The sequence below is a fragment of the Emydura macquarii genome, unplaced genomic scaffold, assembly GCF_026122565.2.
Source record: "Emydura macquarii macquarii isolate MOO-44397 ecotype Brisbane River unplaced genomic scaffold, CSIRO-AGI_Emac_v2 contig_2676, whole genome shotgun sequence".
Taxonomy (NCBI): domain Eukaryota; kingdom Metazoa; phylum Chordata; order Testudines; family Chelidae; genus Emydura; species Emydura macquarii.
The window spans coordinates 32918500-32941118 of record NW_027132813.1 but is presented as its reverse complement, the minus strand read 5'-3'; the positions used below and the strand labels follow the sequence as shown (position 1 = coordinate 32941118).

Genomic DNA, 22619 nt, shown 5'->3' with positions numbered 1-22619 from the left:
GTTTATAATGATGCTCTTACAAAATTAAGTACACTTGAGAAAATAATTCATTTCTCTATCAAAATACTTAAGATTCAGAAGTAATGTATTCTCTGTTACAAGACACAAGAAAACTTCTCTGTAATTTTCTAAGCACTAAATTTTGAAAAACAAACTTGTTACATAAGAATTCAGATCTTCAGTAAAAATATTAGAATGGTGATTTGTGATGGAGGTCTTGAATTTTTCTACAAGATTTGATGTGTCTGAGGAACAGGGGTTTAAAAATAAATTATTTACTGAATTTAGCCCTTTAGAAAACAGTGTTGTGTCTTCAGTGTTGCTAATTCTTATTCTTATTCTTCGAGTGCTGGTCCCTATGTGGATTCAAGATGTGGGTGTGCATGCGTGCGAGGCGCCAGTGCCAGAATTGTTGAAAGCAGTGTTTGTTGACCTGCTTGCACACCTCGTATCGTCCACATGGCATGTCAGAGGTCTCTTGTGGCTGCGCAGGTCGACGCCCCTTCAGTTTCCTCTCACCGTCTCATGGCTAAAGTTGGAATGTTCCTCTTCTCCTCCTATACAGCTGCATAGCCAAAAAAACAAAACAAAAAGACAAAGAAAGTTTAATAGATAGCGTAGTTATGATAATATAGTTGTAGTTAGAGTTAGTGTGTTAAGAGAAGTAGTTCTTTTTCCAAATTTTCCCCTCCCTGGGGCAGCCTACATCATGCAGGGAATTATGCCCAGACAAGCCAGGTTCAAGAACTGCGTCACATGCCTGTGATCAGTCTCAGTGAGCAATGAGCATCAATGCTATCTGTACTGTCTTGGTGAGACCCATATTGTTGCACAGTGCTCTATCGCTCCTTTCTTTTGAGAATGTGCAAGGTAAGAGAACTCCGGCTCAAGAAACAGCTGATGGAGGAAGCAGTGCATTCACTTGTGCACCCAGAAATGGTACTGATGGACCCGCTGGAACAACCAGCTGCACCAGCAGTGACTGTGTCCCCAGTTGCGACACTGACGATACCGGCAGTACCAACCAAGCCACATCGTGCCCACAAGAGGCATGGTCCTTGCACAAAGGCAGATCCCTGAGAGGGACCACTTCCAAATGCCACGTTCCCTCCCCATGCCAAGCTCAGCCGGGTGAGAAGTCACATGCAGCCATGGTGACACCCACTCCTAAACAGGCTATGGCAGATAAAAGGTCAAAACACCTGGACAAGCCCACGACTCCAGCAGCTACTGGAGTTCCTCTGGACCCCTGTTAGTGCTGACTTCACTTGGACCACTACAATTGCCACAGTACCAACTCTAGGTGCCGCACACACCAGGTGGTCTCTCGCCCCTAACTCTCATGGCAGAACTTCTACTGCCACTGGAGGGTACCTCACATCAATATGAGGCACCAAGTACCTTGCGGCCACCATCTCCAGCCAATGAGCCACTGCTATTATATCATCCATCCATGGTGTGGCCACCTGAACTGACACGGCACCTCGCTGCTCCACCGGCACTGTCTGCTCAGCCTGCTCCACTGCTCAATCCACTCTGACGGCACTGCCCTTACCAGACCAGTCAGAGTTCGACTAGTTTTTGGAGCTGGAGCCACATTTCTCCCCGGAGCACCCGCATAGCCAATACCAATATGCTCAAATGCAGGTGCCTCCCCAGCAACAATGGTTCCAGTACCTATCAAGCCCACCAACGAAAATGGACCAGAGGCCCTACTGGCACAGGTGGGACCCATACTATGAGCGGGGAGCACCTCCTTATCCTCCTTCGGAGTACACCGCACCATCATCTGTGTACGAGGAACCACGAAGCACTATGGGACTGCCGGTACCAATGGGATGACTGGGACCAGCGGATCCACTGCTGCTGAGCGGTGTATCATCATCACCGGACAAGACAATAATTCCATTGTTGCTATCTCTGCCCAATTACCATGGCCAATACCAAGATCTCTTGAGGCACATGGCTACAGTACTGAATTTGCCAGCAAAAGATATAAAGGACTCACAGGATGTGAATTCCTTGACATCCTGCAACCAACGTGTCCTTCTCGGATCACACTGCCTATCCATAACACCATTTTACAGCCGGCCCAGGTGATCTGGCATGCCCCAGTTTCCAGCACCTCATCGTTTTGTTCCAGAAAAAAATACAGACTTCCTTTTCATGCATCTGCCATCAAACTCACTGGTGGTGCAAGCAGCCATCCAACAGGCCCAACAGCAGCACCCTAGGACCACTCCACCTGGTTGAGTCACAAAGACACTAGACCTCATTGTCTGCAAAGTATATTTGTCTGCTGGCCTTCAATTCCACATAGTTAGCTACCAGGCCATATTAGTAAAGTATGACTTTAAGTTATACTCAAAGCTAGCGGAATTTCAAGCTTCTCTCCCATAAAACAAACAAGCAGAGTTCCAGGCTGTTACCAAGGAAGGCAAGCTAGTATCCAAAGTCTCCCTCCAAGTGGCAGTGGATGCAGCAAACATGGTGGCTCACTCCCTGGCATCCGAGGTGGTGCTTAAACGGGACCCATGGTTCCAGACTTCTGGTTTTCTGAAGGAGGTACAAACCACTCTGAGTGCTTACTCATTACCATTCAGACCTTGCAGATGTTCCTCGCTAATCTCGGTGTACCCTCATACACACCAGAGAACTCACATTCATCAGAGCCAGATTGGACTCTCGAGCGGAACGAGCTTTTCTCCCGAAGGATAGGCTTACTGTCCTCACATCCATCACTTTACAGCTACAATACTGTCCACACACGTGCATCTGCCACTGCTTTTCACTCCTGGGACACAAGGTGATGTCCACATCAGTCACACCACATACCCAATTCCATATGAGATGTCTTCAGCACTGGCTGAGAACAGTGTACGACCCACAGAAGGACCACCTCAACAAACAAGTCTCCTTCCCGCTGCCAGTGGTGACTTTCTTGTCATGGTGCGACCCATCTGGTAGGTATTCCCTTCCACCAGGGATTCCACCCTTCTGGGATTCCACCCCAATATCACCCTTACAATGGACACCTCGCTCACAGGCTGGGGTGCCCACATACAGGACCACATGGCACCGGGAGGCGAGGATACATATCAACATCCTGAAGATGAGAGCGGTCCAGGGTACTTGTCACACACTTCTTCTACACCTTCAGGACAAACATGTACACATCCTCACGGACAACGTGACAGCGGTAACCTATATAAAAAGCAGGGTGGAGCCAGATCTCTATCCCGTTGCTGGAAGGCAGTGCGACTATGAAACTGGTGCCTACGACACATCATCACTCTGCAGCAACCCACTTATCTGGTACGGACAACGTCCTGGCAGACACACACAGCTGCTCCTTGTGCCACAACCACAAGTGGGAATTTCATGACCCCACTCTTCGCAATATTTTCCGGTGGTAGGGTACTCCACGATAGGATCTCTTGGCCACACCAGAAAACAACAAAACTCCCCCTTTTCTGTTTCAAAGGAGCTCTCAGGTTGGGATTGCAAGAAGATGCCTTTATCCTCCCATGAACACCAGGCCTCCGTTACGCCTTCCTGCCCATTCCAATCGTTCCTCAAGTACTTCGCAAAATGAAATGGGACCAGGCAACAGTCATACTAATAGCTCCATCTTGGCCCCGCCAATATTGGTTTATGGAACTCCTCCACCTGTTGTCCCATCCTCCAATCCCTCTTCCTTCCCTCCCGAACTTGTTCACTCATTAACAGGGCCAGATCCAAAATTCCAGTCCACAACCACTCCACCTCATGGCTTGGTATTTGGAAGGGGCTCATGAATAGATAATGCATGCTCCACTCCAGTATGGGCCCCGTGACTAGAGCCTGCTATCAAGCCAAATGGAGACGATTCATGAAATGGGCCACCAATAACCACGATGCTGTATCAAACATATCAGTACCTACCGTTCTGGATAATTTACTCCACTTTTGACTCTCTCATCTCGCCCATTCATCCATAAGGGTACATCTGGCAACCATCAGTGCCTTCCTTTCACCAGTTGATGGGCCTTACATATTTAGCCACCCAATCTCTGCTAAATTCCTGCAAGGCTTACTGAACACATTCCTTCCCGTTAGGGATCCAACACCAGTCTGCAACTTCAACCTAGTCCTTTCGGCTCTGACCAAACCACCGTTCGAACTCCTAGGCGCTTGCCCACTAACCTACCTATCCATGAAGGTAATCTTTCTGATGGCTGTCTCCTCGGCCCGACGAGTCAGTGAACTGGTGGCCATGATGGGAGACCCTCCCTTCACCATGTTCCACAAGGACAAAGTCTCTCTACAACTCCACCCCAAATTCCTTCCCAGGATGGCCTCCCCGTTCCACCTCAACCAGGTCATTCATCTCCCCATCTTTTACCCTAAACCTCACTCCTCCAACAGAGAATATCTGCACTCTCTTGACGTCCGTTGTGCACTAGCCTTCTACCTCCACCATACACACACATTCCGAGCCTTGCCCAGACTCTTTGTCGTGATAGCGGAACACTGCAAGGGTCGCGCTTTCTCTTCCCAATTAATCTAAAAAATGGGTTACCTGCTGCATCATGGAATGTTACTTCCTCTGCCGCGTCCTGCTACCACCTGGCATCAGAGCTCCTCTACACGGGCACAAGCTGCTACGTCTGCCTTCTTTGACAACGTTCTGTGGCAAGATATTTTCAAGGCCGCAACCTGGGCCTCCATTCACACATTCATGGCCCATTACACCATAGCTAATGCATCGTTCACTGATTCACCAGTAGGCCGTGCAGTACTACAAACTTTCACATCAGCCAAGCCCTACCGCCCACCTCCATACTGATCACTGCTCGCTACGTCTGTAATCCACATGGGAACCAGGACTTGAAGAAGAAAGGGATGTTACTTACTGTAACTCATGGTTCTTGGAGATGTGTGGTCCCTATCTGGATTCCAATCCCATCCCACGGCCCTTCTGCTATGGACTCAAGGCCTGTTAGTAAGAGGAGATTGAAGGGGTGTTGACCCATGCAGCCACAAGAGACCTCAGACCTGCCACGTGGACAACCTGAGGTGTGCATGTGGATTGACGAACACTGCTTTCAACAGTTCCAGCTCCACCCACATCTGGAATCCAGATAGGGATCACACATCTCCAACAACCATCAGTTATAGTAAGTAACCTCCCTATTTATCTCAAGAGCTAGGGTTTTTGCAGAATCTGTTGTTCAGTGTCACATACAGTGGCTTTTAGTTGAAGAATTTATGGCTGAACAACTGCTGCACTTGAAACTAGAGGTTGCATTTCCTTGGCTTACTGACCACTCCTGTGTGTCAGCAACTTATATGTACAGAATCCTGCAGAGTCCAACAAGGCAAGGAGAGCAGCAGGAGTCAGTTTAGAGACACTAGTCAGAGGCAGCTCCAAGACATCACCAATTCCCAGAGGGTTTATTAACACTGTGGAAAGATGGTGGTTAAAGAGGGTCCCTTTTCCCTGTTCCCACCTAGCTTCAGGTTGCATTTTTCTCCACACTGCTGCTGAAATAGTATGTATAGGTGATAATGGGGAAGAGGATAGGAAGCAATGTTCATTAAGGTAGGAGAAAATGCCACACAAGGGAGCCAAGAACAATACAATGCCCAATGGAGAGGCAGAGGGTGATGTTTGGAGAAGGTCAGTAGTCAATGGAGGGGTGAGGGGAAACAGAGTAGGGACCTGATAGTATGACCCAGAAAATGCCTGGAAGGGAAAGAGCATGTATTTGGGGGAGGGTTCAGAGAATCTTTGCCTCCCATCAGTCAGGAAGAAAGAAGAGGGGAGGACCCCTCAATTCTGTGGGTGCATTTTGTCTACATTTTCATCCAAAAATCCATACACAAGGGAGAGCGAAGGGTGATCCCCTCTAAGACTTTATAAAAGAAATTCCAAAAAGGAATATTGATGTTTTTAAAGAATGCATGATTTTCAAGCTAATGTCATGACTTCTTTTGGCCCAAGTCAACTCAGAGTTGGCAGGACTGTGCCTTGCAGATAAGAGTTGAAATAAGCGATAAGACAGATTGTAGCTAATAGTTACATCATGGACTGAGGCATAGAGCCTTGATGGTGGTAAAAGAGAAAAATGAAGTTGAACTCTAGGCTTGATGCACACTTCCCAAGAAATCTGGAATTTAGTGATACAACTTTAAACATCTGAAATGGGATGGTCATCTATGAAATTTACCCATCTAGATTTTTACACTTGTACAATTAAGTTGAGGTACAATTGAGTGCACAAAAGATACATATATTAAATACATAGTAGATAGGAGTGTAGTTGCTCTGCTGGAAGTCTCACATTTTGTATTTATGTAATATATGTAAACTCTCATCGTTAAATTGACAATTTTAAGTTTAAAAATATTCATGGAGTTTCTTGTCCTAGGCAAACTACATTTCAAATAGTAAAAAAAAAATGTTTTTTAGTTATATTTTAAATTTTTGTAATTGTCTTAATTGATTTTAGGTGAAAAAAAACTATGAAGCCCTGAAGCAAAGAGAAGAGGAGGAAAGGATGGTACAGAATTCTCCTCCAAGGACTGGTGAAGAAACCCAGTCCGTCAATAAATGGGAAAAGGAAAATCAGGAAACTACTAGAGAACTATTGAAGATTAAAGATAGATTAATTGAAGTAGAAAGGAATGTAAGTTGTTTTAATTTTACTTGTAGTGAAAGTAAGGTATCCAGAGTAAAAATGTGAGTTAACAACTGTGGGTTTTCTAGCTCAGCTGGTATAGCCTCATGCTTTTACATAGATCCAGAGTGGTCCTGAGTTCACTCCCTACTCCTGACAAACCACCCAGGAGTGTCACATTACAAGTGATGACCCCTACAGGGATTAGATCAGCGTAGACCACTGACACTCAGGATGAATTTCCATGGCCAGAGTGACTGTAATCCACACTTATACAGTATGACTCTGTCCCTCTCTCAGGGCTGAATTACATACCGCTTTATAGGTCTCTTACAGTCTTTGCACTATCAGACCTTGGTCTTTTAGCTCAAATAGTAGAGGCTTATAGTTTTAGAACCAGAGGTCCCAGGTTCAATCTCTGTTATCATGACACATCCATGAGTTTCACATACAAACAGGGATTGAGTGTAAGACAGTAATTGTACAAGCATCATTTGCATGTCTAGTTTGTAGCCAATTTTGAGAATGTATAAATATATCAGGTTAATGTGGCCGCTCCATTCCTAAACGAAGCATTGAGAGTGAGTATTGCAAAAGTCTCAGACTAGCATGTGATACAATTTACAGTATGATATACAACAATACCTAAGTGAAAAACAGAAAGTAAAAACTGTATGGAAGCTTTATCTCAAAATTTCTTCTCTCTTGTAATTTTAATGGAAACTCAACTTCAGTTTATTTGTATTTAAAATAATCAATTTTATTTTTAGGTAAAATAACTAAGGTTGTCAATTTATCGCAGTTAATGCATGCAATTAATGCAAAACAGAGTAACTAGATTAAGAAAATAGTTGCGATTAATCACAGTTTTCATCACACTGTTAAACAATAATGGAATACCAATTTAAATGTATTATAAATAGTATTTTTCAATTCACCTCATAGCGATTGGCTGAACAAGAAGTTAGACTGAGTGGACTTCTAAGACAAATAAGTTTGTTTACATTTACAGGAGATAATGCTGCCGGCTTCTTATTTATAATGTCATCTGAAAGTGAGAACAGGCGTTCACATGGTGCTGTTGTAGCCAGCGTTACAAAGTATTTACATGCCAGTTATGCTGAACATCGTATGCCCATTCATGCTTTGACTTGTAGGATCTAAAATTTTACATTGTTTTGTTTTTGAGTGCAGTTATATTTAAAAAACAAACAAACCACCCTACATTTGTAAGTTGTAGTTTCATGATAAAGTGATTGCGCTACAGTACTTGTATGAAGTTAATTGAAAAATATTATTTCTTTTGTTTGTGTTTTTTATGGTGCAAATATTTGTAATAAAAATAATAATATGAAGTGAGCACTGTACACTTTGTATTCTGTGTTGTAATTAAAATCAATATATTTGAAAATGTAGAAAAACATCCTAAAATATTTATAATACATTTAAATTGGTATTTTATTATTCTCTAACAGTGCAATTAAAACTGTGATTGATTGCAACTATTTTTTTAATCTTGTGATTAATTGCAGTTATTTTTTAGTTGTTTGACAGCACTGAAAGTAACCTAAAATATAATATGCGTGACTCTTCTATATTTAATTTTATTTATTTTATTTTTTTTAAGAATGCTACCCTGCAAGCAGAGAAACAAGCACTGAAAACACAGCTGAAGCAACTTGAGACACAGAACAATAATCTACAAGCTCAGATTCTGTCACTTCAGAGACAGACTGTTTCTTTACAGGAGCAAAATACAACCTTACAAACTCAGACTGCCAAGCTTCAGGTTATATTTTCATATGTTGCTTTTATCATCTGATTCAAAATTAATGTAGATTTTTTTCAAGTCAGAGCTTTGCTATTAACCATTTGACACTAACAATCACAATTTCAGTTGATTGATATATGGAAATCAAAGTACTTTGCATCATTAGTAATTTGCACTAACAACAATCAATATGGGTAACATTTCCTTGAGCATTGATAAATAATAAATTGCTGCAACAAGATATTAACATCCTACATTTATCGTGTTTAAAACCTTGAAATTTATGCACTGGAACTAAGTGTACTTTGTCAGTCTCCTTCCACACCCCTTCTTTTACCTTCTTAACTTCTGACTTTTGGTGGTGGAAGCAGTTAAAGTACCCTAAGCACTAGTATTAGGTGAAGTACTCGTCAAGATTTTCTTAAATGAGTTAGAAGTAATGAACTGCAAAGTGACACATAATACTAAAAGAGGAAGGATTATGAACACCTTGGATAGCATTGAGAATTTAGAGAAGTGGGAAAAATTAATGAGAGATTTAATTCAGATTAGTGCAATGTAATTTGCTCAGAAAAAAATAAAGCAATATGCATTGGTATTGAGAGCTATGAAAACAAAATTAACATTCTCAAAGATACCTTAAGGAAATCAAGGCTAAATTGCCATTCCTCCCATGTTACCTATATTTTCAAATACAGTTTCTCCAACAAATTACTTCCTCTTGCAAATGGATCTTGTGCTTTTTAGGGCTCCAAGAATCAAACAGCTTTAGGCTATAGATACAAAGTTCTCAATTAACAAGATATTGTGAACAAATTGCTACCATTCTTAGACAGGCCACTGCAGTTCTAGTATCCCTTCAGACCCCCAGAAGGAAAAGGAATAGGAACAGAAGGGAAGAAGAAATGAAAAAACTGTGAAGTAGTTCCTATTTGGTTCCAAATTGGAAGCATGTATCCTTTTCCATTCAGTCTTACAGGATATAATAAGAGATGACTGGAAGTTCGCTGGTACATTGAAGAGACTAGGAAAATAGGCAAAAAGGACTACAGCATACATCTGTTGAAATCTGATCTAGTTTCATTGTCAGGGCATATTTGGCTTTATCCTCTTTGGTGAAGGACACTCCCAGTGAATGGGATTTCTTCCATAAAGTCACCTGGACATAAGAGTTAGACTTCTCCCTCCACAGGAATTATGAAGCTCCGTTAACCACCATGAAGACCTCAGCAGTTTCTGTGTGTTTTGCCTGGTGAACCCTGGCATAGATAGATTCTCTTGTAGACATTCCACTCAGAATTAAAGAGAGCCTACATCCTAAGGACTCTCTGGAAAATCGCCAGGTGGCTGCCTTTGTTTTGGATCATCACTTGATAGCTTCACTCGCAGTTCTTAGAGCAATGGGATACGATGCAGTCTCTTACAGGCACATGAAGTTGCATCTTAGAGGGTGGATCTCAACTTATAAACAACTTATAGAAGCTTCAAAATATTTAATACCCAGAGGCAAGCTTTTTAGGAAATCTATAGGAAAATTGGTGAATCACCAGAAATGACCAAGACAGTCTTACTCCCTGCTATATATTACAGAAAGTAAAAGCCTTATTTTAAGTCTAAGCAATTATTTCTGGTATTCATGCTAATAAACACAGCACAGAGAGACAGGAATTACACAAGAAGAAGATGTAATTAAACCAGAAAAGGCTGAAACAGAGGTGAATTCTCAGATCAGCTCTCAGCCTCCTCAAAACATACTGAATATCTCCCTCCCAGCTCTAGGTCAAAATGAACATCAAATTGGTATCAGACTCCTTTAATTTGTGAATTGATGGCTGCTGATGACTTTGAATAAATATGTTCTGGATATAGTCCAGAGGAGGTATACAATAATAGTAGCAGCCTTACCCCTTTTTGGATGACCTGATCCGAGTTTTATCCAGAGAGAAAGCAGAAGCAAATCACCTGAAATCCATGTAGTTTCTGGGACATCATAGTTTTGTGATAAAAAGAAACAAAATTAATATCTCAAGTACAGTTTCACCATTCTTTTGGTGATGAGGGTAGACCCAGTGAGGCACAAAGAGATCATCTCCAGGGAATGCCAGAAAAAGATGAAGCGGTCTATAAAGGAACTAAGAGTTGCTGAAGAAATGTCAATTCCTGCCCTACTAAACATGTTGGGAGTTGCTAGTATCTTCCATAGACAATCTGCAGTGGGTCAGGATACATACAAACACTGTCCAGCTCTGTTATCTTTTCCATATCCCTCCTACTCCAACTTGTGAAAATCAAAGTCTTATGGATTGTATCTATCTCTTTGAGTTAGTTGATGAAAAAGGATATAGTCTCAAAGAGGCAGTCAGCAAGTGAGATGGAACAGTCATCACAACAGACGTCAGTCTATGAGGTTGAAACTAGGAGAGTGCACTCAGATACCATGACAATTCAGAGATCATTGTCCAGAGAGGAGAGAAAGCACAGCATCGACTGGCTAGCGTTCATAGTAGTCAGATAAGTCCTTACAGCACTGATCCACTCTTTAGGTAATAGACATATGTTGGTTATGAAGGACAACACAATCAACATGGCTTCCATAAGCAAACATCCATACCATTTAAGAAAAAAGCTCTGCTCATGGTGAATTGTGAAGAAAAAAATTTCTTGTTGCTGTGCATCCTGCACCTTAAGGGAAACTGAAAAAGATAGATTGGGTCTGCAAACAAACATTAGCTCAAACGGAATAGAGTCCACACAGAAATATTTTCATCCTTGGTCTGTTTATTTGGCAGACCAGCGATGGATCTGTTTTCCTCTACAAACTACAAGACATCTTTCTATTTTTGTAGGTTATGTGATCCAGAGGCTGAAACATAAATATTAAAAACTGAAACTGGCCAACATCTGTTCTGTATGCCTTCTCCTTTTCTGCAGCCCAGCATCTCCCATAATTCTGATACATATAGGTTGTTGCCCTCCTGTGTGCAGTTTCTGGTTCATAGTTGCAGCACAGAAAGTGCTAGCCATGCTTCCTTTTCCTGCTTGCTGCCAGATCTTCTGTCTCCACAGCACCAAAGTGGTGGTTTACTTCACACCTAAGCTTTTTTTTTTTTTTTTTTTTAAGGTTTGTTATTTTTAGCTCTTTTTCAGGCAGTTAAAGCCTTTTAATTTGTTTTCAAACTTCCTCACCACCTCCTGTAACAGACACACAAAATCGCTGCTGCCGTGTCTCCCTGCCAAGCTCCTGTGCCCCATTTCAGGCATAGAAGAGCAGCTGCACAAGTATAGATGTCTGAGTAGCAAGGTGGTTATAACTATCCAGAGCCTCTACTGCACACCTTTCCACCAACCTCCTCTACCCACTTTCAGGCTTGGCAGAGCAGCTATGCAAGCCCCGGGCAAATTTCAAAAGGTGCTCTGTATATGAGGTAAGTTTCTTCAGCTCAGCAGAAGGTAAAAAATCCCCAGCCTGCATCCAGCTGACCCTATCCTTGTTAGGACACAGGGCTCTGAGTCAGACAGGATGGGGCCTCTCTTCCCCACCCCCTGAAGTAGTTGCAACTTTACAGAAAAAAACCCAACTAGGAAACAGAAAGCAGAGCAGGGAGAGGCTCTGAGGACTATGAGAACTTCATCCAAATGACTAAGGTTAGGTCCAGGAGCAATAAAGGTGAGACCCTTTCTGGGCTACCGTTTCCCCCCCACCCACAAGTCCTTAAGTGGGTCCTAGAATCCCTGGGGAGAGAAGCAGGAGTACCCAAATAGTCAAAAGCAAATGTGTCCTTTGCAAGGCAGTGATTATTATTTTTAATGAACAAGTGGGGGTGAAAATCAGGTTAAATTCCTTCTCCTTTTCTTCTCCCCCTTAGGGAGTGTTTGCTGGGGTTTTATCTTCACAGTGCCTCTCTCAGTGCTCTTTACCATGCTTACTACCCCTCCCCCAACTTGCAGCATGTCTAGGCATGCTGAGAAGCCTGTGCCTGCTGTGCAGCCCTGCCTCAGGTTGCAACCTGATGGAAATTGTGCCTGTTTGGATTTCAGCCCAAGGATGGCTGCTGTGCCAGGAAAAGGGGCTAAGATTTGAGACAGCAGCTGGGGGTCTCTGACTAGCTCCACATTAAGGCCTTGAGCACTTCAGGCAGTCTTTAACCAGAACAGAGGCTCTTGAGAGATCCACTCCCCATGAAGCTGCACCTTTGTGGGATTACAGAGGGGTAAGTGAGAAATCCCTTCCCCATGTTCAAAATGAACTTGATTTCCTGAGTAAAACTGCAAATGGTACTAGATACCTCCTACAGCTCTTATTTAGGTGCTAGCCAGCCAGGGGAAGCAGGCAGACTGCTTTTCAGGCTCCTGGGGACAACTAAAAAGCTATTTGCACACATGAGGCATGTGTGCCAGTAACCCTCCTCCATTGTGTGGTTCCCCGGACCAAGAAGATTAATGTACTACCTCCCCTCTGTAAACAGCCAGGGGATGAAGTACCATACCTAACAAACAAACAAATCACTCACTAACCACAATATCCTTCTAAATATAATTATGATACATTTTCCCATTGGTGCCTCCTTTGAGGGCATCATAACAACCAAATGTTAAACTAAAATGTTTATATCTATTTAGTTTATCTAATCTATCTATAAAACAAATAAATTTCACAAACTTTGGGAGCCTAAGGTTGGTGCAGCAAGAATTCCACCAGTGAAAGAGAGTCACACTTTCAGAAGTAGGCTTTGTTCTAAGACCCCATAGACCATAAGAGTGATGATACACTGCACAGCAATTTTAAAGCCTCATCTACAGCTGTTCAGACCAAAGACTTCATATCTTTAGTAGGAAAGCCTACTTTGTTGTAAACCAGCAGCTCATCTTCTAGGTGTATGATCCTTGGTTGGAATGAGACATCTCAGGTCTTGTCTTGGTAAAGCCCTTGATGTGATTTGTGATGAACAATGGATTCTAACTTTGTGGCTAGAAGGATGTCATGTTACATCCATGAGTAATCGTTGTTCACCCTAAATTGATATATTGTGTGTCGAAACTTAGAGGTGAGGAATTAATTGGCAGAAACATTAGAAATTAGTAGCTGAGACTGTAGAGAGGCCTCAGCCCTGACTGTCAATGCCTACAGCAATCCAGGTTGCTACCAACACTAAGATTATCTAGAAGGGACCCTGATAACATGGCAAGAGGGAAAAAATCTGGAGCAGAAGCTTCCAACGAAACCTAGTTTAATTTTTCTTGAAACCAACAAAATTCTCAGCATGACAAAAACTCTTCCTTCTGATCCATCTTCTGCATTTACAGTCTTACGTGGTTGGTAGTGGTCACAGCAAGTGGAGACAGACTTCAGTGATGAAGATTTACTCATTGCTAGACAGATTCCAAAAGATCCAGGATCTGATATCCATGCTGAACAAATTCATGAAGCCAGCCATAGTTCAGGGTGTCTAGCCACTGGGCCTTTTCGTCTCGCGCTTATGCGTCTCCCCATGGGCAGCAAGATCACATATCAGATGTCTCCAAGCCTTTCTTCTAAGAGTATGAGACCATTGCCTGAAGCGAATGCAAGACCAGGTATTGGTTCCCAGGCAAGTACTGGATCCTCTAAGATGATGGATAGTCCTAGAGAATGTCTGTAGGGGTCTTCCCATATGCCTTCCCAGCCTGCAGATTCTTACCACAGATGCCATGCTGAAGGGGGACCCAGAACGTCATATGGAATCTGGAGCTCTGGGGAAAGGAGCAACATCATCAAGCTCTTGGAGTTCAGAGATGTCAGATTAGCTCTACTGAGATTACAAAGCTACCTAGAGGGCAAGCATATCTTGTACCTAGAGGGCAAGCTACCTAGAGGGCAAGCACACCTAGAGGGCAAGCTACCTAGAGGGCAAGCACATCAACACAACCACAGATGCATTCATACACAATCAAGGGGGAACAAGAAGTGTAGCTCTACATGCAGAAGTGATGGAGAGACAGTGGAATGGGCAGACAAGATTCTCTGTTCTCTAAAGACAGTACACGTAAAAGGAGAGCTGAACCAAAAGCAGACTGAGAGCACTGAAGACTTATATCAAGCTTACAGATTCCACAAGGATATTGGGCTTCCTGTTCATTTCCTTTCATCCTGAGCTGCTAAGGGCTTAGAGTATCCAAACTGTCCCTTACTAGATGGATCAGACTTACATCGTTGAGGCATACAAGCCACCTGGCCCACCTGTTCCAGAAGTAATCAAGGTACATTTACAAGGTCCATTGTGACCTCATGAACCCAAAAAGCACGTCCTTCCACTGTAGAGATCTGCAGGGCAGCCACATGGTCATCGGCCAACATCTCTATTAAACGGTATAACAAGACTCTCCCTCTCTGAAGAGGACTCCTTGGGCAGGAAGGTGCTGCAGGTGGTGGTCCAGACATAACCTTGCCATTTGAACAGTTCAAAAAGGAAGGTCTTTCCTGCTTTTTATGTTCACTTTGTATCCCTCCCTTCTCCTGTTCATTACTCACCACTTCCCATATGGATCAGAATTGTGGAAGATGCTGGGCTGCAGAATAGACAATTCCTTACCCAATAATTTCCTTCTGCTAGCAGTGTCTTCCACAATTTTACTCAACCTAGGTGGCTTCACTGCCACAGGTCAGCATTTTATTTGGATAACTGCTTCTTAGATAGTGGCCTGTAGTTAATTAGTTGGCATGGAAGTCATTGTTACTAATCATTGTGTAAGAGTTTTTTCACAACTTTGAATGAATTATTTGGCTGCAAGCAGGCAAAGGGAGTGTGGCTAGCACAGATTGGACTGCAGCTTTAAACCACCTCCAGAAACTGCATTGAGGAGGGGAATAGTCCATACATATCAGAATTGTGTGAGATGCTGCTGGCAGAATGGAAATTATCAGGTAAGAAATTTTCAATTCTGCTAATCCCAAGGACTATAAAGAAAAAAAAGGATGGAGAAACCATGGTAATATTGATAGCCCCCTATAGGTGGTAGAGGAGGAGATGATGGTTTTCTGACCTGGTCAATCTAGCATGTGAGCCTCTAATATACTTACTCAGCAGACAAGAGTTGTTACCTCTGGGACCAATCCTGTATCCAGATGAAGAGAGCCTCACTGCTTGGATTTTGAAGGAAAGTATCCTAAGTAAAAGGGGCATCTAGGTCACAGATAACAAACAAGACATATGCCAAAACGTGGCTAAGATTCAGGTACTGCTGTAGATGTCAAGTTGCATTCCCTGCATCAGCAGAAGTTAAACGGATCTTATAATTTCTCCAAGAAAGCCTCAGTATGGGCTTCAAAGCTATCACCCTTTAAGGCCAAATCTCTATATTAGCAAGTATTCTGTTTGAAAGAAGAAAAATTTCTCTACATCTAGACATCAGATGTTTCTATGGGAACACAGTTCCTTCACAGAGTCACAATCTAGCCCTCGTTGTACTAACTGCACCCTTTGGAACTTATGAAGGAATTGTTAAATTCCATTTAGAACAAAGAAGCCTTCTTGGAGGCTGATACATCTACCACAGAAGTCCTCTCAAAAGGATCTGTGTTCCTTTTGGACAGAGCAGTCCTTTGAATGCTGAGCTGGTTCTTCCTCAAATTAATTTCTGTCTTCTGTACATCTCAAGATATAGTCCTTTTGTGCTTTTTCCCGAAGCCTTCCCACTCATAGGAGAAGTTCTAATCCACTCTTGATGTTTGCCATTACTTCAGAATATATACTGAGAGTACTAAACCCCTTAAGAAGTTCATGGATTAAATTGAGTATTTCGGAAGCATACAAAGTGAAGAGTCTTACACCTCTGTCAAACCTCAGGGCCCATGCCTTAAGGGCAATAATTCAGTGGTGACTTTATGGGCAGAAAAATTGTATGCCTCCATGGGAGCCACTTGTTCATCAGTGCATCCTGTCTCTAAATTTTATAAATTGAACATTCATTTATCAGCTGCCACTATTTTTGGTAGAAGGTCACTCTGAGCAGTAGTTCTTCAGTAAAAGGCAATGTACATAGTTTCACTTAGGTGCCATTGATTTAACTTTATTTCCATTTCCCCACTGTGGAGGGACACTGTTGATTAAAAGCCCATTGAATTGGATCTGTGGCATACAATAAATAGAAAAAAATGCATGCTCTCCTGAAAATTTCCTTTCTTCAAGTAATAATGTCTCAGTTCTGGCTTACCTGGTCAAAGGATCTCTGGTGATCTAATAGTGATAAATACTGGTATCCAGAACATTTTTTAATAGATCCGTCAACCTCACTGCTTAAAAATAGAAAAGAATCTCTCTTCAGGAAAGCATTTAAGCAGAGGCTTAAAGTTAAGCATATGCTTAAATGCTTTCCTGAATTGTGGCCATAATGAGTTACCTAAAGACATACAACTGGAAACTATAATGTGCTATTTAAATTAAAAATCAGGAAAAACTATTACTATTTAGATGCATTAAATAATGGAATAACTAGACAAATTAAGTTGCTGAAGTCACCAAAGTATTTAATTAATTTTGAGGACTGTCCTTCACTAGGAGGAGCTAGACTAGATTAAAGGATTTGAAAGTCCTTCTTACCCTAATAACTATGATAGTATACAAATCCCCACTTTCGTTGTTGATAATACTAAATTAAAATGGACTTTCCTTTATTGCTGATAACACTGTTTACAACTACAGGTTGAAAATTCCACGCTTAATTCTCAAAGTACATCTCTTATGAATCAGAATGCACAACTGCTGATCCAACAGTCTGCTTTGGAAAATGAAAATGAATCTATACTCAAGGAACGAGAGGATCTGAAATCATTGTATGATTCATTGGTCAAAGATCATGAAAAACTGGAACATCTTCATGAACGTCAAGCTTCCGAATATGAATCTCTAATTGCCAAACATGGAAGCCTCAAGTCTGCACACAAAAATCTTGAGGTAGAACATAAGGACCTAGAAGATAGGTAATCCTTAATATTTAAAATGGATCTTGTGAGTGAAATTAAACATCTACATTTCAGAATAATACAAGAACATTGTATAAATTAGGTTGAATAAAATGAACTTTTCTTTAACATGTCATTTAGATCTTAAATCCTTGAATAAATTTCTCCTTGTTCGAAATTGAAATTACATTCTTAACTATTTTTATTAGTTCTAGCAAAAATAAACAAAGTTTTTATATTAATCTTGTTTACAGGTACAATCAGTTGCTGAAACAAAAAGTTCAATTAGAGGAATTGGAAAAAGTGCTCAAAGTAGAACAGGAGAAAATGTTGCAGCAAAGCAAAAAACACGAAACTGTAGCAGCAGAATACAAAAAACTTTGTGATGAAAATGATAGGTAAAGAAAAAAATCTCATACTTTATTTAAATTTAAATATATTATTAAATGAAAATACCTACATTTGTACAGTATTAAGGCTGAAGTTTTAAGCTTGATAAGAAGAGTCAGGAAATTCAAATTTGCATTTCCTACAGCAACTGTAACTAAGTTAATTTGCTCATGTGATTTTATATTCTTGCATAAAGCATATGCCTTTATATATAAAGTATATTATTGCATCTGATATGTCTTTTCTGCATGGGCATGTAGTCCAAGTCACCCTGTGAAATGAGGGGATTTTTAATGATTTCCGCCCTAACTTAGTTTTCATACAATTGGTAGAGCTCCCTCTAGCTGGACGCACATTAGGCTGCTGTGTTTGAGCTGTACAAACTGGGTCTTTGTCCTCTCAGGCTTCTCTTGATCTCAGTACATTTTAGCACCCTTTCTGAGCACAGACTCTCTGACTTTTACCCCTTTATGGAAATGAGGCCCCACTACCCAATTGTCCTAGGCTCCTGGATCAGTGCTGACCCACCCAGACTACCCAGTGATTTAAGCACACCCTTTCCAGAGCTACAACCTTATAGGTGCTCTGGGTTTACAGTTCACCTCTTTGGGGGCTTGTGATAGTTAAAAGCAAATAGACACACAGACCTTATAGGGTTTCTAAACACAATTGTTCTTCTTTGAGTGCTTGCTCTTGTCCATTCCAAAGTCAGTGTGTGTGCGCCGTGTGCACCATCGCTGGAAGCATTTTCCCCAGTGGTCGCTCCATGGTCAGCTCTGGTGCTGCCTGGAGTGGCGCCCTCCTTGCGCGGTATATAGGCAGCTGCCACCCCCTCAGTTCCTTTTTTCTGTTGGTGTCAGTCACTGGAACACTGTTAGTCTCTTGTTTTGCAAATGATACTTCTCAGTGGTTTCTTCTTCAAGTGCTGGTCCCTGTATGGATTCCAAATGTGGGTGCGCATGTGCACGATGCACCGGAGCCTCAACTGTTCATAGTAGTGTTAGTCAACCTGCATGCATGTGTTGGCCACATGGCACATCCGTGGTCTTACAAGGCTGAGCGGGTTGACACCTCTCCAGTTCCCTCTCACAGGGGCATGGCTGCAGTCGAAAACCTCTTCCTCTCTCCGTATTGATAGACTTTTAGCATTCTTGTATATAGTTTACAACAGTTTTAACACAGTTTTTGGTAGTTAGAAGTTAGCAGTGTTAAGTTAGGAATTTAGTAGTAATCATCCTTTTACCCCTTGCGGGGTGTATCACCCACTTAGGGGGACTATACCCCAACAAGCTGGCTGTAAAAGCTGTGTGTCGTGTCCACACACTTTCTTCATGAGCGACGAATATCAGTGTTGTCTGTACTGTTTGGGTGAAGGCCATGTTGTTATCCGCTGTTCAGTCTGTTGCTCCTTCCCACTGCGGACTTGAGGCTCAAGAGCTCCAACTCCAAAAACACCTCATGGAGGAAGCAATGTGCCCACGTGTGCACTCTGTTGGCACACCAGTGGATCTACCAGAGTGTTCATCATCACTAATGGTGAGTGCTTCACTGGCTGTATCTGGAGCAGCATCTTCGGCTCTGGCACTATCATCGAAGCAGCACCATGCACATAAGAAGCACACACATGGTTACAAGGGCGGGTTCCCGAGATGGACTTCCTTGAAATTCAGCGTTGCCTCCCTGAGCCACGTCAGGTTTGGTGACTAGTCGCATGATGGCTTGACTGCTCCTCTACTCAAGAAGTCTCGGACGGAGCACAAGTCAAAGCACCTTCAAGACCAACCAGTGTTGTCCTTGACTTCTGTCGCGGAACTACTGCCTCTGCCACCGGCTCCGTCAGGACTGTCGGAAATCCCACACCCGGCTGCCTGTCTCCGCTGATACCTACAGCCAAACTTCTTCTACTGTACGCTGGTTCCCCACCACGTCCTGGACTATCAGGCACTGTACACCCTCCATCACCAGCGGATAAGCTGCTTTTACTAAGCCACTGCCCCAGCCGCTCCTCTTCTCACTGTTGGAACAACAAGCAAGCACATCCTTGCAGAGCTGCCCTGCACCAACACCTTTTGTTCCAACGGCATCACCATTTCTGGACCAATCCTCTGACTCGGAGTGGTCTTCAGAGCAGAAGCCCGCCTTTTTCCCAGCATGTTCATACAGCCTGGAGCAGCAACTCCTGCCTTATGCACTGGCGTATGGACCCACCACTGTTGTGGCCCACCATCGTGGCCCACCAGCTCTGATGGATCCGTATGCTTGGCCTCACAAGAATCATTGGGACCCTTACAGGGGCCATGGGTCATTGCCACCACCTCACCACCGCCCTTTGCTGGTCTGTACATTTCCCTCCTCGATTTATGAGGAACCCAAGATACTATACTGCTGTCATCGTCAGTACCACCGGCACTGATGGAACCACTGATCCCCATGGCAGCATCTTCCTCTCCAGATGAGGCACTCATTCTGTCTTCTCTTTCTCCCCCAGACAACCATGGTCAATATCAGGACCTGGTTTGACGCATGGCAAGGGACCTTAATCTACCAGCGGAGCACATACAAGACCCCCAGCATGAGTTCCTGGACGTCCTGCAACCAGTGGGACCCTTGCGCACTGCTCTCCACATATACAGTGCGCTCCTCCAACTAGCTCGAGCAGTCTGGCATGCCCCTGCATCCTGTACGCCAACACCTAAAAGAGCAGAACACAGCTACTTTGTCCCAGCAAAAGATACAGATTTTCTGTTCAGACACCCAGCACCCAATTCGTTGGTGCTCCAGGCATCAACAGAGTGTGTTAGACAACAGCATTTCAAGTCGACCCCTCCAAACTGAGTGGCCAAGAAACTTGATCAAATGGGATTCAAGGTCTATACTTTGGCAGGCCTTCAATTTCACATAGCCAGTTACCAGGCTATACTGGTGACATATGACTTGCACACATACACGACTTCTGCACATACACCAAACTGGCAGACTTTCAGAACTCTCTTCTGAGAGACAGTCTTGAGTTCCAATCTTTGGTCGAGAAAGGCAACTTGGTCACCTAGGCTAAGGTCACTCTTCAGGCTGCGGGTGTGATACTCCACAGAGACTTGAAGCTATAGACATTGGGGTTCCTGAAGGAGGTACAGACCACACTGGAGGACCTCCCCTTTAATAATCAAAAACTCTTCAATGATAAAACTGATGTGAATCTGCACTCACTTAAGGACTGTCGTACTGCTCTGCGGTCCTTGGGCCTTTATACACCAGCCCCAGCCCACCACCAGTACTGGTCCTCTTTCAAACTCCAGTACCCTCCCCACCCTGTCTACCAATCTTACCCTCCATGTCAGCAAGATCAACCACGCCACCTTCAACGCTCACAAGAGCCTTGATACCCTGCTGCTACAACCTTGTCTGTTAGTCAAGGCCAATCTAAGCATCCATTTTGACTCCTCCCTCGAGACCCGCGAACAACCCTCCTCATCCCTTGTGGTCCCTCCAGTTATCTTCGAGGGCTGTCTTGCCCAATTTGCCTATAATTAGAGCAAGATTACCACCGATCTCTGGGTATTAGCCATTGTACACAGGGGGTACCTCATAGAGGTTCATTCCTTTCCGCTTGTCACCTCCTTCCCCCCATGTAACAGTGGGAGACCCATCACAACACTCTCTGCTCTGAGAGGACGCAAACACCCTCCTTCAGAAGGGTGTAATAGAACATGTTCCACGTCAATATCATGGCTGAGGATTTTACTCCTCCTATTTCCTCATGCCAAAGAAAGGGGGCTGTCTTCGCCTTATTTTAGACCTCCGGGCTCTGAACCAGTTCATCCACAAGTTCCGATTCCACAGGGTTACACGTCCCCAGATTCTCCTCTGCCTTTCCCCTGGAGCCTGGTTCATGACTTTCGATATGAAAGAAGACTATTTTCATGTGGATATACACTCTGCCCACTGCAAATTCCTTCATTTCACAGTAGGCCACTCACACTGGCAGTTCCGAGTTCTTCTGTTCGGAATAGTCCTCTCCATGTGTCTTCACAAAAGTCTTTGTGGTAGTGGTAGCCTCTATGAGACGGCTCGGCCATTCATGGTTCCCATATCTAGATGACTGGCTCCTAGTTGCATTGTCCTGGGAATGCCTCCTGACCACCATCTGTACCCCACAAAATCTCCTCCCAAGCCTAGGGATCTGTGTCAACGAGGACAAGTCAAGTCTCATGCCTACCCACAAACTTACTTTCATAGGAGCTTGACTGAACTCCCTTGTAGCATGGGACTTTCTTCCAATGGATTGCTTCTCACCCCTCACTTCCCTCATTACGCAGCTCCACCGCCACCCCCGCACACGTCTCCGACAGTGCCTCTCACTCCTAGGCCATAGGACAGTCTGCACCTCTGTAACCCCACATGAACACTTGCAATGTGATGTCTTCAGCTGTGGCTATGTACCTTCTACAACCCACAAATGGACCATCTGCACAAACGGGAACTTCTTCCCCCCCCCTCGATTTTTACTTCCCTTGCTTGATGGTGCAACCCTGCTGGCACCCTCTTCAACTATCCTATGCCAGTACCAACCTCACACCAGATGTTTCACTTGTAAGATAGGGTTCATTTGGAGGGCCACAATGCCCAAGGACTATAGTCCCCCAGAGAGGCCAGGACACACATCAATATCCTGGAATTATGTGCAGTCCACCTCGCATGTCAGGCATTCCTACCCTTCCTTCGATCCCATCATGTGCAACTCATCTTGGACAACATGACAGCTGTCATCTACATAAACAAACAGGGCGGAGCCTGGTCTCCTATCCTTTGCATGGAAGCCATTCATTTGTGGAAATGGTGCCTCAGGCATGACATAACA

General features: G+C 43.4%; 1 protein-coding gene across 2 annotated transcripts in view; it reads left to right on the top strand.

Annotated features, from left to right (window-relative positions):
- CCDC88A (coiled-coil domain containing 88A) overlaps window positions 1-22619 on the top strand; it is a 251526-nt gene that overhangs the window by 174931 nt on the left and 53976 nt on the right. For both annotated transcript variants that reach the window (XM_067565171.1, XM_067565170.1), the window contains exons 18-21: window positions 6495-6671; window positions 8290-8451; window positions 17112-17389; window positions 17626-17769. In XM_067565171.1, the coding sequence (XP_067421272.1) occupies window positions 6495-6671; window positions 8290-8451; window positions 17112-17389; window positions 17626-17769 (761 nt within the window). The remainder of the gene's footprint in view (window positions 1-6494; window positions 6672-8289; window positions 8452-17111; window positions 17390-17625; window positions 17770-22619) is intronic.